The sequence below is a fragment of the Geotrypetes seraphini genome, chromosome 7 (genome assembly GCF_902459505.1).
Source record: "Geotrypetes seraphini chromosome 7, aGeoSer1.1, whole genome shotgun sequence".
Taxonomy (NCBI): domain Eukaryota; kingdom Metazoa; phylum Chordata; class Amphibia; order Gymnophiona; family Dermophiidae; genus Geotrypetes; species Geotrypetes seraphini.
Genome location: NC_047090.1, coordinates 186,222,700 through 186,241,117, shown reverse-complemented (window position 1 = coordinate 186,241,117; position 18,418 = coordinate 186,222,700). Strand labels below are relative to the sequence as shown.

The 18,418-nt window shown below is 45.9% G+C and overlaps 1 protein-coding gene across 3 annotated transcripts in view; it reads right to left on the bottom strand.

Moving 5' to 3' along the window:
- CEP128 (centrosomal protein 128) overlaps window positions 1-18,418 on the bottom strand; it is a 532,978-nt gene that overhangs the window by 428,490 nt on the left and 86,070 nt on the right. For 2 of the 3 annotated variants that reach the window (XM_033953417.1, XM_033953419.1), the window contains one exon: window positions 16,224-16,253. The exons of the other annotated variant lie outside the window; for it this stretch is intronic. In XM_033953417.1, the coding sequence (XP_033809308.1) occupies window positions 16,224-16,253 (30 nt within the window). The remainder of the gene's footprint in view (window positions 1-16,223; window positions 16,254-18,418) is intronic. 3 annotated transcript variants of the gene reach the window in all.

Sequence of the window (18,418 nt, the reverse complement as noted above, 5' to 3'; positions counted from 1 at the left end):
TGGGTATGCTCTGTAAGGAAAAGATAATGTTTAGGTTTATTCGGATTTGATATACCGCTGAATCTTACTCAGTTCTCAGCGGTTTACATAAAAAGTTAAAAGTAGGAAAGCACAACAAAAAAATACACATTTCAATCATGAAAATTAAAAATACAAAATACAGGATACAATGTTTTTTCAAGATGCTCTGCAATACTACAGCATCTGCCCCAAAAGTTTGCTGAAAGAAGTGGCTTTTAAGTAGTGTTTTAAAGGCCTTGATGTTCGTCTCTGCTCTGATGATAAAGAGTTCAGGACAACTAATAATGAGATGGAGTATACCTGCATGAAAGAGCAGTTACAACCTTAAACATCTTTACTGGGGAAAACAGATAAGCCATTTTGGTAGAAGATGGCAGACACCCTAGAAAATGTGGATAACACGAAGAGAGATCCATTAAAGCTTGAAGAATCATCTAGAATTTGGCTTCTAAGATTTGAGGGGAGTAGTTATCAAGGTGCATCATGGCCCAAAATGCCCTTAACATTGCCAGAAGAGGTGTTAATATCCTGGTACAAATCATCAGTGAGGCCTCACTTGGAGTACTGTGCTCAGTTTTGGAGGCCATAGAACAGATGACCTCAAGCACTTCATGTATGAGAAAAGACTTGAAGACCTAAAATGTGTAGCCTAGATTAGAAGAAGGGAGGGAAGGGGAGATTTTAAACAGAAGTTTGTTCAATTTACTGTTCTCCCAAGGGAGCTAAGAACAGTTTACTTGAATTTATTCAGTTATTCAAGCATTTTTCCCTGTCTGTCCTGGTGGGCTCACAATCTATTTAATGTACCTGGGGGTAATGGGGGATTAAGTGACTTGTCCAGGGTCATGAGGAGCAACGGGAGTTTGAACCACAATCTCAGGGTGCTGAGGCTGTAGCTTTAACCACTGTGCCACACTCTCCCCTTGAAAGAAACTTGAAAGATATTAATATGCAAATACATCTTTCTCAGAGATAGGGAAGCAGTAGAACTAGAGGACATGAACTGAAGTTGCAGGGTGGTAGCCTTAGAAGTAACATCAGGAGAGGGTGGTAGATGCCTGGGTAACATTTTCTGGCTGCACAGAGACAGAAGCTGGATTTTGTGTTACGATGTTTCCCAGCCATACTGTGGTGCAGAAGTGCTTACACCTGGAAGAATAAAGAAAGGGCTGAAGAGTCTATACGGTTGACTCCACCTAAGTGCATGTCGGTTAAGCGCACGCGGTTATCCACCACCATGGTCCTGTTTTTTTACATTAAAGTCAATGGACATAAACTCTGCATATTTGCAATTCTGACAAGCACACAATCCGCTTATGCATACTGATGTTATAGGTCCCACCTCTATTCGTTCACATTATGTTCACTCCACTTAAAAGCAATCATGTTCTGACGTGGACGAGCTACGTGTTTTGGAACAGCAGTCTAGGCCTGGCCAGGTGTTCGAACTTTCAGAACTGCACCATGGCGCCGCATGGGCAAAAATCATTGTCTTTGGCTGAACGTGTCGATGTCTTAAAGAGATTTAGACCAAAACCAGCCGATGGACCAAGGGATAATTGCAAACTTTAAACGCCATTACAGGTCACTCGTCCTAAGATATGTGATGGCAGTGATTGATGCAAGCATGGAATCCAACCCCCAAGCTACTGAGCTCGTGAGAAAAATGATGGTGCTCGACTCTCTTCATATGGTATGGGAGGCATGGATTTGAGTCTCATCATCAACGATTTCAAATTGCTATCGATGAGCATGCTTCGTTCACGCATCTGATGAGACAACTGAAGCTGACACTTTGTCCACTGAACTCCCAGTTGGACTCTCACCACAAGAGTTTGAGCTGTATGTCGCAGTTGACAACGATGTGCCCACATCATCTGACAGCACTTATTCCGATATCTGTACAGTCATAAAGGACACTGCAGACAACCAAGAGGACAGAGATCCTGCTGCTGACATCACGACTAATGAAACACCTGCAGAGATTGTTTCCTTCTCGGACACGCTGAAGTCCCTACACACACTGCGTTGTTATCTGGAGATAGGACTTAAATGAGAAACCAAGGTGGCAAGGGAGCCCCTTCTGGTGATGCAGACAGGTCGTGACCTGTTTGGGCCGCCGCGGGAGCGGACTGCCGGGCAGGATGGACCTGTGGTCTGACCCGGCGGAGGCACTGCTTATGTTCTTATGTTCTTAAGTAGTCAGATACAAAGCCTGAATCGTACAATCTGCGTGCAGAAAACAATGACTGATTATTTCAGTAGAATGCTGGTTTTAAAAAAGGTTTACAGTGTACGCATTGCAATAGACGGAACAGTGCTGTTTCTATAACTGAACCGTTTTACATTATACTTGCTGTGTTTTTTATTGAATAAAAGTTTTATTGCATCTGACTACAGCGTACTGTGATTTTTCATGATTAAAAAGTGGTACTCCGATTAAGCGTACACTCTAAGTGCACATCGTGGTCTGGTCCAAAGGGCTTGCACTTAAGCGGAGTCGACTGTAAATCAAAAAGCTTTGCCTTGGAGTGGGCGAGAGGGAATTAAATTACACCAGAGCTTTTCCTCAACAGCTATTTGTACCCTTATCTGATATTATGCCTTGAAATGCAATCTAAAACACTAATCTTGGCTAAAACACTGTTTTGTATTAAACCCTAACATAGACTCTAAAGGATACACTATTGCCTAAATGATTTTGCTGAGCTAAAAAAAGAGAACTACAATGATATAACCTGCAGAAATCCAAGTTTACCTTTCCCAGACAGTAGTTCACAGATTGCTGTAAAACTATTTTTAATGTGAGCCTCTACAACCTCTCTCAGAACCAGGCTTACTGAGGGTTAGGCACTAGGAAAGAATTTCTCCCCTCAAGGGTCACCTGTGGAGTCTCTTAAGAAAGTCCTCAGAGTCAGGAGTGGTACCGGAGGACTGGAGAAGGACGGATGTGGCCCCTCTCTACAAAAGTGGAAGTAAGGAAGAAGTAGGGAATTACAGGCCAGTAACTCTGACTTCTGTGGTAAGCAAATCAATGGAAATGATTCTAAAACAGAGAATGGTGCAGTTTCTGAAACCTGGTGGATTACAGGACAAATCTGATCAATTTCTTTGACTGGATGACCATAGAATTGGATAGAGGGAGTGTGTTAGATGTGGTATATTTAGATTTTAGCAAAGCCTTTGACAGTGTTCCACACAGATGTCTAATAAATAAACTTAGTGCCCTCGGAATGGGCCCCAAAGTGATGGACTGGGTCAATAACTGGTTGAGTGGAAGGTGACAGAGGGTAGTGGTCAATGGAAATTGTTCTGAGGAAAGGGAGGATACCATGGTGTGCCTCAAGGTTCGGTTCTTGGGCCTGTTCTTGTTAACATTTTTATAAGTGATATTGCTGAAGGACTGTAGGGGAAGATTTGCTAGTGGATGATACCAAAATCTGCAATAGAGTAGACACCCTGTATGGTGTGAATAACATGAAGAAAGACGTGGTGAAGCTTGAAGAATGGAATGAAATATGGCAGCTAAAATTTAATGCTAAGAAATGCATTTGGGCTGCAAAAATCAGAGGGAACAATACAGTTTAGGGGGTGAAGAGCTTCTGTGCACAACGGAAGAGTGGGACTTGGGTGTGATTGCATGTGATGATCTTAAGGTGGCCACACAGGTTGAAAAGGTGACAGCGAAAGCTAGAAGGATGCTCGGTTGCGTAGGGAGAGGCATGGCCAGTAGAAAAAAGGAGGTATTGATGCCCCTGTATAAGACTCTGCTGAGACCTCATTTAGAATATTGTGTCCAATTCTGGAGGCCAAACCTTCAAAAAGATATAGATAGGATGGAGTCAGTCCAGAGGAAGGCTATGAAAATGGTGCGTGGTCTCATTATAAGGTGTATGGGGACAGACTTACAGATCTCAACCTGTATACTTTGGAGGAAAGGTAGGAGAGGGGAGATATGATAGAGTCATTTAAATACCTATAAAATATAAATGTGCATAAGTCGAATCTCTTTCATTTGAAAGGAAGCTCTGGGATGAGAGGGCATAGGATGAAGTTAAGAGGTGAGAGGATCCGGAGTAATCAGAGGAAATACTTTTTTACAGAAAGGGTGGTAGATGCATGGAACAGTCTCTCGGAAGAGGTGGTGGAGACAGAGACTGTGTCTGAATTCAAGAGGGCCTGGGATAGGTACGTGGGATCTCTTGGAGAGAGAAAGAGATAATGGTTACTGCAGATGGGCAGCTCTATGACCTCACAATGCAGGTGCACAGAGCTTTAGCCTATAGGAAGAGGAGATGCAAATGTTAAGAGCCTCAACCAATAGAGAGAGGAGGAGATAGTGGATGCTGCAGATGGAAAGACTGGATGGGCCATTTGGCCTTTATCTGCCATCATGTTACAATGTTTCTATGTAACAAATGAGGTTGTGGGTTCAAGCCCAGTGTTGCTCCTTGAGTCACTCATCCCTCCATTTCCCCAAGTACTATCGTTAGATTGTGAGCCCACAGGCACAGATAGGAAAAATACTTACAGAACCTGCTTACTAGTCAATGTAGTGTAAACCACTTTGCTATCTGTGAAAAGTGGTATATCAAATAAAGATAAGTATAACCATAACATACCACAATCTCCGCTGTGGCTGCCAAAAGGACACCTGCTCAAAATCACTAGCAAGAAACTAATTCAGGATGATACACTTTGTTTTCACTTCCAAAGCTTTTTTGTTTATCTCTTATTTTTTTCCCAAATGCATAAGCTATCTTTCTAAACATGACCTTTAAGGAGTTCTAACCATTTGCAGAATAAAATGTCATTTTGAATTACAGCTCTCCAGTTCTCCTCACTGTGTCTCTAGCAGAAAAAGAAGAGACATAGGTCACCACTTGCATTAAGGCGGCAAAACATTGAAATTAAATATTTTTACAATTGTCAGCCATCCTATTGTACTGCAAGATAAGATGTTGTGTTTCAGTGGGAAAGGGTTTCAAGAACGAATGCCTCTGCGGTCTTCAAGTACAGAGCAGAGATCAGAGCGCAGTCTCCAACTGTGCCACTTCGTTGTACTTTCAGAGAACCATAAACATGACAACTACAATGTATTATTTTGCATGCAGCAATATACATTGTACATGTAAGAGACAGTCCCTGCCCTGAAGAGCTTACAATCTAATTATGACAGAGGTGGCTAAAAGGTGGTAGGGAGAAACAAGACAGACAAAAGGGATCTGTTTTTATTTCAATTCCAATATACAGGTGTAGGGGATAATTTCACTAAGCTTCTTCCACATCTAAAACCTGTTTTGCACACAGGAAAGGGTTTTATGACACTGTGCACATGCATACGCACATGTGTAATCAGTGTATAGCTGTTTCCAGGTAGAACAGATGTGCACACATGTAGAGCACACGTGCATATATTTATACCTTCTTCAGAGCAGAAGTATATTTGTGCACGATCATTCATGTGCTGTTGCGGTTGGACCTGGGAGCTCTCTTATAAAAGGCACTTAGGGCCGGATTCTACAAAAGTCGCCAAAAGTTAGACAACAGTAGCTGCATTCCTGCCTCCTAACTTAATTGGTTTAATTGGGTTTAAGTGGTGCGAGAATCGGTTGCGCCATTAAAATCCAATTAAACCCTTTGGCCCTAGATATTATTGACTGAATCTGGGTCTATTTTATCTACTCAGATTTCACTCAATTGTTTACCGATAGTAGATATATATTTTCCTGGAATTTCAGTGTGGCACTTCATTAATGTGGGCTTGAAAAGTATATTTTGATATGATGCGTTTTCCTTTTTGTTATTGTATCAATTGCCTTTTTCTTTACTCATTATATATGTAATGTAATGATTGAAAAACTAATAAATAAAAATAATTAAAAAAAAAAATAATCCAATGAAACCCTTGTTAAAAACAAAATGTCCGCCACTATGCAGCCTCCGGGACCGGTGCATAGGTCCCTGGCAGTTAGCAGCACATAGTAGAAACATAGAAACATGACAGCAGATAAAGGCCAAATGGCCCATCCGCACTAACCATTATCTCTTTCTCTCTCTGAGAGATCCCACGTGACTATCCCAGGCCCTTTTGAATTCTACTACTAATTATTTCTATAGAACTGCAAGGCATACGCAGTGCTGTACAGTCTAACACACAATAGACAGCCCCTGCTCAGAAGAGATTACAATCTAATTTAGACAGGACATTTTAGGGTAGGGGAGATTATAGCAGGTCTAGGTATCTGACAGCAGTGAGGGGGAGTTGAGAGTTGAAAGCAGTTTCAAAAAAGTGGGCCTTTAGCTTGGATTTCAACACTGCCAGGGACGGAGCATGATGCATTGATTCAGGCAGCCTGTTCCAGGCATACGCTGCCGCAAGAAAGAAGGGACGGAGTCTAGAGCTGGCAATGGAAGAGAAGGGTGCAGATTAAGAGGGGCTTGCCCAACAAGCGGAAATCACAGGGAAGAGCATAGGAGGAGATAAGCAAGGATAGATATCGGGGGGCTTCAGAGCGAATGCACTTGTAAGTCAGCAAGAGGAGTTTAAACTGTATTTGGAAATGGACGGGGAGCCCATGAAGCGACTTGAGGAGAGGGGTCATGTGAGAATAGCGGCTCTCACGGAATATGAGTCACGCAACAGCATTTTGAACGGATTGAAGAGGCGAGAGACGGGTGCGCGGGAGGCCCGAGAGAACTACGTTGCAGTAGTCTAAGCAGAAGGTGACGAGAGCGTGGACAAGGGTTTTGGTTGTGTGTTCAGAGAGTAGAGGATGGATTTTGGTAATATTATAGAGGAAGTGACAGGATCTGGCAGTTTGTTGGATCTGACCAGAGAAGGAAAGACAGGAGTCAAAGATCACCCCAAGGTTGCGAGCCAACAAGACAGAGAGGAGGATAGCGTTATCCACAGAGATAGAGAATGGCGGGAGGGGGGAGGTGAGTTTAGGCGGAAAGATAAGGAGTTCAGTTTTAGCCATATTCAGTTTGAGACGTTCAAATACTTGAAGGGTATTAACGTAGAACATAATTTTTTCCAGAGAAAGGACATAATTTGAGGTTGAGGGGTGGTAGATTCAAAGGCAATGTTAGGAAATTCTACTTTACGGAGAGGGTGGTGGATGCCTGGAATGCGCTCCCGAGAGAGGTGGTGGAGAGGAAAACTGTGACTGAGTTCAAAGAAGAGTGGGATGAACACAGAGGATCTAGAATCAGAAAATAATATTAAATATTGAACTAGGCCAGTACTGGGCAGACTTGCACGGTCTGTGTCTGTAAATGGCCGTTTGGTGGAGGATGGGCTGGGGAGGGCTTCAATGGCTGGGAGGGTGTAGACGGGCTGGAGTAAGTCTTAACAGAGATTTCGGCAGTTGGAACCCAAGCACACTAAGAAGAAAAAAATAAAAAAAAATTAAATTAAATCAGGTTGGGCAGACTGGATGGACCATTCGGGTCTTTATCTGCCGTCATCTACTATGTTACTATGTTGGACCTGGGAGCTCTCTTATGCCGCTATGTATGTTACTATGTTACTATGAGATGGCGGTGAGACATCCAAGCGGCAATGTCGGACAGGCAGGCTGAAATTCGGGCCTGAACTCCCGCAGAGATATCCAGCGTGGAGAGGCAGATCTGGGAGTCGTCAGCATAGAGATGATATTGAAAACCATGAGAGGAGATCAGACACAGTCTCTGTTTCCACCCCTCTTCCGGGAGACTGTTCCACGCATCTACCACCCTTTCCTCAGATTACTCCGGAGCCTATCACCTCATTGCAGAGTTTCCTTTCAAAGCGGGTGTGATTAGAGGCAACTACGATCCAGGAAAGACCCTGGGTGCCAGAAACGTAGGCCTGTAAAACCCTGAGCTACATTTCCAGCGCCCAGTGTCCTCGGGAGCCGTGACTCTGGAAGCAGCGCCTGTCGGCGATTAACACGTGGCAGGCGTCTGTTTTGTAGGTGGCTGCCACCGCAGCTGCCGCTTACAGAATCAGGGCCTTAACACCTACATTGCATTTATAAAACAAATAGGCACCTTTTTTGGAAAGTCCACACAGATATCCTGCTCTAAAGTGAACCCAACAGATAATTAAAGGTGAAACCTTTCCTGGCTGCACATTACTCAGCAACTTTGATCCATGTGTTAGTGCAGAGTCACCTTTGATGATTGTAAAGCACTTAACAATAAATGGTTCTCCTATTAAACTTACCCACTGTGCTGTCATAAGAACATAAGCAGTGCCTCTGCCGGGTCAGACCAGAGGTCCATCCCGCCCAGCAGTCCGCCCCCGCGGCGGCCCAACAGGTCATGACCTGCCTTAATCACCAGAAGGGGCCCCCTTGCCCCCTAGGTTTCTCATCGAAGTCCTATCTTCCCATCAATGTCCTAACCCTCCGGCCTTGCACCTGCACGACCTGGTGAGCTGTCTATACTTATGCAACACCCCAGCACCTCCCTCAGTACCCCACGATCCCCTTTTCCCTCAGGAATCCGTCCAATCCCTGTTTGAATCCCTGTACTGTACTCTGCCGGATCACTTCCTCCAGGAGCGCATTCCATTTGTCCACGACCCTTTGGGTGAAGAAAAACTTCCTTGCATTTGATTTGAACCTATCTCCCTTCAGTTTCTCTAAGTGCCCCCTCGTACCTGTCGTCCCTTTTAGTCTGAAGAACCTGTCCCTGTCCACCCTCTCTATGCCCCTAAGTATTTTGAAGGTCTCTATCATATCCCCCCTGAGCCTCCTCTTTTCCAGAGAGAAGAGCCCCAGTTTATCCAGCCTCTCAGCATATGGGCAGTTTTCCAGCCCTCTTACCAGTTTCGTTGCCCTCCTTTGGACTCTCTCAAGAACTGCCATGTCCTTCTTGAGGTGCGGCGACCAATATTGAACGCAGTATTCCAGATGTGGGTGCACCATCGCTCGATACAGCGGCATGATGACTTCCCGCGTCCTGGTTGATATGCCCCTCTTGATGATGCCCAGCATCCTGTTGGCTTTCTTCGAGGCTGCTGCACACTGTGCGGATGGTTTCATGGATGGATCCACTAGCACACCCAAGTCTCTCTCAAGTCCGGTGTCTTCCAGCAATCTCCACCCCATTTTATACTCGAACAACGGGTTCTTTTTCCCTATGTGCATGACCTTGCATTTATCTACGTTAAAGCGTATTTGCCATTTGTTTGCCCAGTCCTCCAGCTTATCGAGGTCCCTTTGCAGTTCCTCACACTCCTCCCTGGTCCTAACTCTGACGCAGAGCTTGGTATCGTCTGCAAATTTTATAACCTCACACTTTGCCTCCGTTTCCAGGTCATTGATAAATATGTTGAAGAGTAGCGGCCCCAGCACCGATCCCTGCCGCACACCGCTCGTGACTCCCCGCCAGTCAGAATATTGGCCCTTTACTCCGACCCTCTGTAGTCTACCTGACAGCCAGTGCTTGATCCATCTGTGTACATCCCCGCCCACCCCGTGGTTCCACAGCTTCCTAAGCAGCCTTTCATGTGGCACCTTGTCAAAGGCCTTTTGAAAACTGAGGTAAATGATGTCTATGGGTTCCCTTTTGTCCACCTGACTGCTTATTCCCTCAAAGAAGTACAGAAGGTTTGTCAGCCACGACCTTCCCTTACAGAATCCGTGCTGGCTTGTCCGCAGTAGGCCATTTTTCTCGATGTGCTCGCAAATGCTGTCCTTGATCATTGCTTCCACCATCTTCCCTATAACTGAAGTCAGGCTCACCGGCCTGTAGTTCCCGGGGTCACCTCTCGATCCCTTCTTAAAGATAGGTGTGACATTCGCCAGTTTCCAGTCCTCTGGTACCTCTCCAGTTTTCAAGGATAGGTTGCAAACATGCTGGATTGCGCCCGCTATTTCCTGACTTAGTTCCTTTAGAACCCTTGGGTGGATCCCGTCCGGTCCCGGTGATTTGCCGCTTTTCAGTCTGTCAATCTGCTTGAGGACATCCTCCCGACTTACCTCTATATGCCCCAATCTTTTGGCCTGCTCCCCACTCATGAGCTCCTCTGAGTCCGGTATATTGGACGTGTCCTCGCTCGTGAAGACCGACGAGAAGAACGTGTTCAACCTCTCAGCTACCTCTTTATTCTCCTTAATCACTCCCTTCCTATCCCCATCGTCCAATGGCCCCACCTCCTCTCTCACTGGTTGCTTCCCCTTTACGTAACTGAAGAATGCCTTGAAGTTTTTCGCCTCCCTGGCCAGCCCCTCCTCGTATTTCCCTTTTGCTTTTCTAATCTCTCGGTGGCATTCCTTTTGGCATTTCCTGTGCTCCTGGTGATTTTCCTCCGTTGGATCCCTTTTCCATTTCCGGAAGGACACTTTCTTGTCACTGATTACCTTCTTTACTTCATGTGTCATCCAAACCGGGTCTTTTGACCGCTTGTTCTTGCGGCCTTTCCTGAAACTGGGGATGTACAGTTTTTGCGCTTCCTGCAGTGTGTCCCTGAGAAGGGTCCAGACGCTCCCTACAGTCTCCATCCTAAAGCCGTTCCTGAGCTTCCTCCCCACCATTTTCCTCATAGCAACATAGTTCCCTTTCCTGAAGTTGAGCGCAGTCGTTGCGGTCCTCCCCACTATGGGTGACCTCCGCCTTTACCCTCGCAACTCTCTTCCTCCCCATGTCCCCTCCACCCCACCTCCCCGCTTTTCCCCGGGGAGTACCAGCCCCCTCCTGTGCTATCGTCCCCTGGGCCTTGGTTTGTTCCCCCTTGCCTTGTGTCTCCCCTTTGCCCTGTGGCTCCACCTTATTGCCTTCTGTTTGCACCCTGGTGCCATCTTGTCCTCCTGAATCCCCTGTTTTCCCCTTCCCCTTAGACTTCTCCCAGCAAGTTGCTGTTATCTGGTGTTTCCCTCGCTGTCTGATCACGAGTTCCATCGGACCCCCGTCCTCCTCCCTGCAGTCAGCCCATTCAGCATCTTTTCTTGATACTGCTGTCCGAAGCGTCATCAGGTCAGCTGTCGGCTTTCCCCCTCTCTGTAGTTTAAAGCCCTCTCGATCTCCTTCTTTACGTTGGCTGCTAGTATTCTTGTTCCCGCCGTGCTCAGGTGCAGGCCATCCCGCCTGTAGAGCTTGCTCTTTCCCCAGAAGGACGACCAGTTCCTCACAAAGTGGAAGCCCTCCTCCTTGCACCACCTCCTCAGCCACGCATTCACCTCCTGGAGCTCGGCCTGCCTCCTTGCATCTGCCCTCGGGACCGGCAGGATCTCCGAGAATGCTATCCTCTGTGACCTCCGTTTCAGCTTCCTTCCCCGGACCCTGAACTGGTCTGTTAGCGCAGGCATGCTGAAATTCCTCCGACTCACATCATTTGTTCCGACGTGGACAATTACTGCTGTCTCCTCCGTTTCGGCTCCGTCCAAGATCCTCTCGATTCTGTCGGCAATGTCCTTTGTCCTGGCCCCAGGGAGACATGTCAACAGCCGGTCCTCTCGACCTCCGGCTACGTGACTGTCCACCTCCCTCAGGATCGAGTCTCCCACAACAATTGCAGTCTTTCCCTTCCTTAAGAGCCTCCTCTGCCTCAGGTCCGTGTCCATGGTGAATCTGGGCGCTCCTCCCTCGGGGTCCTTGGCCTCCTCTGCCCTCCTGGCCTCTCCACTGGCCTCTCCACTAGGTCCATCCTCCGGTGGGTCCTGGCTCTCGTCTGATGACACCTGTCTGAGTTGCTGCTGGTTCTGCTCCTCGACCCTCCTGTAGCTCTCCTCGATGAATCTCTCAAGGTCCCTCACCTGATCTTCAATGGAGCTGTTTCTGTCTGGATCCTCAGACGCCTGGCATGGCTCCTCTGAAGCGTGCAGCCCCTCCAGGTCCTGAACCCTGGCCTGCAATCTCGCGACCTCATACTTCAGGCCTTCCAGCTCCCGGCATCGACAACATATGTACTCCTGCCTTCCCGAGGGGAGGTAGTCGTACATATGGCACCCCATGCAGTATACTGGAAAGCTCTGGTGATTTTGTTTCTCCCTCGATATAAAATGCACTGGCTACCGATAGCCTATATTTGCAATTAGAAACGTCTTCTTCTTGTATACAAAGAACTGCTCTGGTCTCCTACTACTATTTATCACTTATACAGTACCGAAAGGCAGATGCAGCGCTGTACATTTGACATTTAATGGTCAGCCATCCTCTCTCTTCAATGCTCTAATTCCTTATTCTCCACCAAGGGTGCTCCAGTTCCAGATCCTTCACCTTCCTGGTCTTGTGGGCTCCACTTTATCAGAATTCTATTCTATATTATGTTAAGAACTAGAGAAAAATCTGTCCCCTTCACCGCCCTGTCACCGCCAAACCATTCACCACCCCGTCACCGTCACTACCATCCCATTCACCGCTCCCGCAACATCCATACAAGCCTCAGTACTGCAATATTTAGCTTATTCCTTCCTTATAAATCAAAGTTCTGGCTGCTGAACTGGAGAAAGAGATGTTCAGCTGGCAGGACTTTGTTTATAAATTTTTATCAACACAACTAATATACTACTTTATCCTGAAGAAAAAAAAAAGAAAAAGAAATAGAATTTTTTTTTCTACCTTTGTTGTCTTGTTTCTGCTTTCCTCATCTTCTCATTCAATTCCTTCCATCCACTTTCTGTTTTCTCTCTGTGTCTTCCATTTGCTCTGTTACTGTGCCTTTCCCTTTCTCCCCCCTTTCCAAATTGGTCTGGCACCCATCTTCTTCCCTCCGCTCCCCCCATAGTCTGGCATCTCTGTCTTCTTCCCTGCCTGCATCTTCTCCCCACTCTCTCTTCCCCATGTCCTTTCAGCATCCTCCTCACTCTGTCTTCCCCATGTGCTTTCAGTGTCCTTCTCCCCCCTCTGTCTTGCCCATGTGCTTTCAGCGTCCTTCTCCTCCCTCTGTCTTCCCCATGTCCTGTCAGCATCCTTCTCCCCCCTCTGTCTTCCCCATGTGCTTTCAGAGTCCTACTCCCCACCTCTGTCTTCCCCATGTCCTTTCAGCGTCCTTCTCTCCCCCCCCTCTGTCTTCCCCATATGCTTTCAGCGTCCTTCTCCCCCTCTGTCTTTCCCATGTGCTTTCAGTGTCCTTCTCCCTACTCTGTTTTACCCATTTCCCTTCAGCGTCTTTTCTTCTCCACCCCACATTTCCTCCTCCCTGCCCCTTACCTTCATGGAGTTTTCACCCCCACCCCCCGGATAACAGGCCCGGTCCAACAAACCTCCCTTCCCTTTACCTGTGACCGGTGATGTCTAAACTGCCTTCTTACAGCAGCCGGAGCATTGTAGTTGCATATGGCTGCCGTAAAGGTCGTCTCTGCTGCAACTTCCGGTTGCGTCAGAGATGACCTTTACGGCAGCTACACGCAGCTTCAACGCTCCAGCTGCTGTAAGAAGCAATTTAGACTCGCGGCCATGAAGCTAAGAGGCAGGGAGGGAGAAAGGGAGCTGTTTCAACTTAGCAGCGGCAGTAGGGAGGGAGCAAGGCCATTCACTGCTCTATGGGGCGGTGAATGGCCTTGTCCCCATAGCCACGGTGAACACAGGTTTTTCCTCACCATTTTGGCGGGTTACCCAAGGCTACCCGCGGGTAACAGCCACCGTTTCATTCTCTATTAAGAACATAAGAATAGCCTTACTGGGTCAGACCAAAGATCCATCAAGCCCAGTAGCCTGTTCTCATGGTGGCCAATCCAGGTCACTAGTACCTGGCCAAAACCCAAATACTAGCAATATTCCATGCTACCGATCCAGGGCAACCAGTGGCTTCCCTCATATCTTCTGCAATAAAAGACTATGGACTTTTCCTCCAGGAACTTGTCCTAACCTTTCTTAAAACCAGCTACGCTATCCGCTCTTATCACAACCTCTGGCAAAGCATTCTGGAGCTTAAATATTCTCTGAGTGAAAAAAAATTTCCTCCTATTGGTTTTAAAAGTATTTCATAAGAACATAAGAAATGCCACTGCTGGGACAGACCAATGGTCCATTGTGCCCAGCAGTCCGCTCACATGGCGGCCCTCTGGTCAAAGACCAGCGCCCTGAGACTAGCCCTACGTGCGTATGTTCCGGTTCAGCAGAAACTTGTCTAACTTTCCCTGTAACTTCATCGAGTGTCCCCTAGTCTTTGTAATTTCTGACGGAGTGAAAAATCGATCCACTTGTACCCATTCTACTCCACTCAGGATTTTGTAGACTTCAATCCTATCTCCCCTCAGCTGTCTCTTTTCCAAGCTGAAGAGCCCTCACTGTTTTAGTCTCTCCTCATACGAGAGGAATTCCATCCCCTTTACCATCTTGGTTGCTCTTCTTTGAACCTTTTCTAGTTCTGGTATATCTTTCTTGAGATAAGACGATCAGAACTGAATACAATACTCCAGATGTTCAAACTGAATCCTTATTTGATAGATATAAGTCTAGTCTTAGCTCTTTTTCCCAGGCCTTTGTGACCCGACTGATTTGGTTTTGATGGTAAAGGTAGCGGCACTGATGACTAAGCAACTAAGCGATTAACTTTGGAGAATACGCAGGACGTACAGTATAGAAAAACATGCTGTGTGTGGTGCATTTACTAAAACATATATTGCCCTTTAATTTTTATTCCTGGACCTACAGGTTCAGCAGACAAACCTGGTCCCACTTCGCACCCATACAATGGTCAGACTTCAACAAACTATATAATAAATACAGCCACGCAGCCTGTGACCTCAACCACTGCCCCCCATACCTACTGAAAGCCTCAAGTACACTATTCCGCTCCCTACTCCTACAATGGATACAATCTCTACTCTTAGATGGACATTTCCCACAAGACCTCAGCGAAATCACTATAACTCCGATACTAAAAGACTCCAAAGGAACAACGGACCAACCATCCAACTACAGACCCATAGCCTCAATCCCACTGTACGTCAAACTGATGGAAGGCCTCGTAGCCAAAACCTGAACCTCATACCTAGAAAACCACAACTTACTTCACCCCACACAGTCAGGCTTCAGAACCAACTACAGCACTGAGATCCTACTAGAAACACTAATGGACACAGCTAGACAGCATCTCTGTACAGGCAAGAAATTCCTGCTCATACAACTAGAGGAATGGTCTAATGCCTGGCAACTAAAATTCAATGCAAAGAAATGCAGAGTAATGCATTTGGGGATTAATAATAGGAATGAACCGTATATGCTGGGAGGAGAGAAGCTGATATGCACGGACGGGGAGAGGGACCTTGGGGTGATAGTGTCCGAAGATCTAAAGGCGAAAAAACAGTGTGACAAGGCAGTGGCTGCTGCCAGAAGGATTCTGGGCTGTATAAAGAGAGGCGTAGTCAGTAGAAGGAAGAAGGTGTTGATGCCCCTGTACAGGTCATTGGTAAGGCCCCACTTGGAGTATTGTGTTCAGTTTTGGAGACCGTATCTGGTGAAGGACGTAAGAAGACTTGAGGCGGTCCAGAGGAGGGCGACGAAAATGATAGGAGGCTTGCGCCAGAAGACGTATGAGGAGAGACTGGATGCCCTGAATATGTATACCATAGAGGAAAGGAGAGACAGGGGAGATATGATTCAGACGTTCAAATACTTGAAGGGTATTAACGTAGAACAAAATCTTTTCCAGAGAAAGGAAAATGGTAAAACCAGAGGACATAATTTGAGGTTGAGGGGTGGTAGATTCAGGGGCAATGTTAGGAAATTCTACTTAATGGAGAGGGTAGTGGATGCCTGGAATGCGCTCCCGAGAGAGGTGGTGGAGAGTAAAACTGTGACTGAGTTCAAAGAAGCATGGGTTGAACACAGAAGATTTAGAATCAGAAAATAATATTAAATATTGAACTAGGCCAGTTACTGGGCAGACTTGTACGGTCTGTGTCTGTGTATGGCCGTTTGGTGGAGGATGGGCAGGGGAGGGCTTCAATGGCTGGGAGGGTGTAGATGGGCTGGAGTAAGTCTTAACAGAGATTTTGGCAGTTGGAACATAAGCACAGTACCGGGTAAAGCTTTGGATTCTTGCCCAGAAATAGCTAAGAAGGGAAAAAATTAAAAAAAAAAAAAAAATTTAAATTGAATCAGGTTGGGCAGACTGGATGGACCATTCGGGTCTTTATCCACCGTCATCTACTATGTTACTATGTTTATGTTATGTTAGACCTCTCTGCAGCCTTCAACCTGGTAGACCAAGACATCCTCCTACAAACACTAGACTGCATAGGAATCTCAGGAAAGGTACTCACATGGTTTAAAGGCTTCCTACAATCCAGAACCTACAAGGTTAAAACAAATAAAGAAAAATCAGAACCATGGTCCAACCCCTGCGGAGTTTCCCAGGGATCACCTCTTTCTCCCACACTATTCAATATATACATAGCCTCCCTCAGCTCCTACCTAGACAAACATGGCATAAACTCATACAGCTATGCAGATGACATCACCATTCTCCTCCCCTTCGACCACCCAGAATCCACCATGACAGGCACAATATACAGAACTCTCGAAACAGTAGCAACATGGATGACAAATCGCAAACTAAAACTTAACTCTGGCAAAACAAAATTCGTCCTAGAAAACAGCAAAACTCCAACCTTAATAAACCTAGTAATAAACTCGATATCATACCCCATTCAACCCACACTAAAACTTCTTGGAGTACTGATCGACAGAGGCTGTACCATGCAACCACAAATCAACAAAGTAATAAAAACATCATTCGTGACTATGAGAAACCTAAGACAAATACGAAAATTCTTCGACAGGAAACAATTCAACTTTTGGTACAATCTCTTATCCTTGGACTAATACACTACTGCAACATACTATACCTCCCCTACCCAGCAGCCATGATAAAGCAATTACAAACAATACAAAATACAGCCCTAAGACTCATCTACTCATTGAAAAATTTATGATCACACCACAGAAGCATACCACGACTCACACTGGCTCCCAATACAAGCAAGAATACACTTCAAATTCTACTGCCTACTATACAAAGCTATTAATGGAGAAAACCCAACCTACTGGAACAACTGACTAACCCAATCCACCTCAACCAGGCACAGGAGAACCCACTCACTTTTCACACACCCACCAACCAAAAATGTCAAAAGAGGAAAACTTTATGACAACCTAATGGCCACCAAAGCAGCTAAACTAGACAGGCAAATCACCAATCTGCTATCTACGACCACAGACTACAAAACCTTCAAACAAGAAACTAAAACCCTACTCTTCAAAAAACACATAAAACCTGTTTAACACGACCAGTTCCTTCCCTAACTCCACCTACCACACACTCCACTCATATTGAATCTAAAATGTTTCCAATTACCCAACATATTGCTCCTTAAGTTCTCGACAATTCTTATGTAATTCTTATGTAATGCGTACGACAATTCTTATGTAATGTTACAACTCTTGTAACCTCATGACAACTCTTGTGTAATCCGCCTTGAACCGCAAGGTAATGGCAGAATAGAAATCACTAATGTAGTGTAATGTAATGTACAGCACTGCCAGTCGTGCTCAAGACTGCTTGTTATATGTATAGCACCGCATACGCCTTTTAGCGCCATTGAAATGATAACTAGTAGCAGTAGGAATAGGATAAACTCTTAGCAAACATGAAACAGCACATTTTGAATCAGGTCGGGCAGACTGGATAGACCATTCAGGTCTTTATCTGCTGTCATCTACTATGTTATGTTACAAACTGGTGTCATAAGAAAAAGGGAGAGTTATTTACCATAGAACAGTATGCCAAATGCGTTCGTCGTCCAGACTCAGAAGGAATCAAAAAATTCCAGCAATGAATTACTATGCATCAGAAAAGGACTTTCAACAAATTTAGAGAATGTACCAACGACTAATTTGGAATTGTATACTATTTTGTGATGAATAGGATAGGCGGTATACGGTATATCAAACACAAATAAATAGACAAATACCATGTTTCCCTGAAAATAAGATCTAGCATGATTTTTAAAGATGCTCCCTACCCAAAAAATAAGCCCAACCCCTGAAGCTCCCCCTCCCCCCGAATGTTCCTGACTCCATCCCTGGCATTAGTGCTGCCCGATTCCCCGAAAAAAATCAGACTCGTCAATTCAGTGACACCCACCCTGGTGAGACCTGACATACCTCCGCTCCAAGGTCTCCTAAAGCAGCAAAGAAGGCAACACTTTGAGCAGGCTGTTTCGCAGCCTTCCCTGGCAGGGTCTTCCCTCTGCTGCGTCACTGATGACATCATCAGTGATGCGGCAGAAGGAAGGCCCTAGCAGGAAAGGCTGCGAAGCAGCGCGTTCAGAATGTTGCTGCCACTGCTGTTTTTGGAGGGCTCAGAGGTTCGGTATGTCAGTCTCATGGTGGGAGGGTCGGTGGGGTTCTGCTGCACAGAGGGATGGGAGGGAGGAATAGAAAGATGCTACATAAG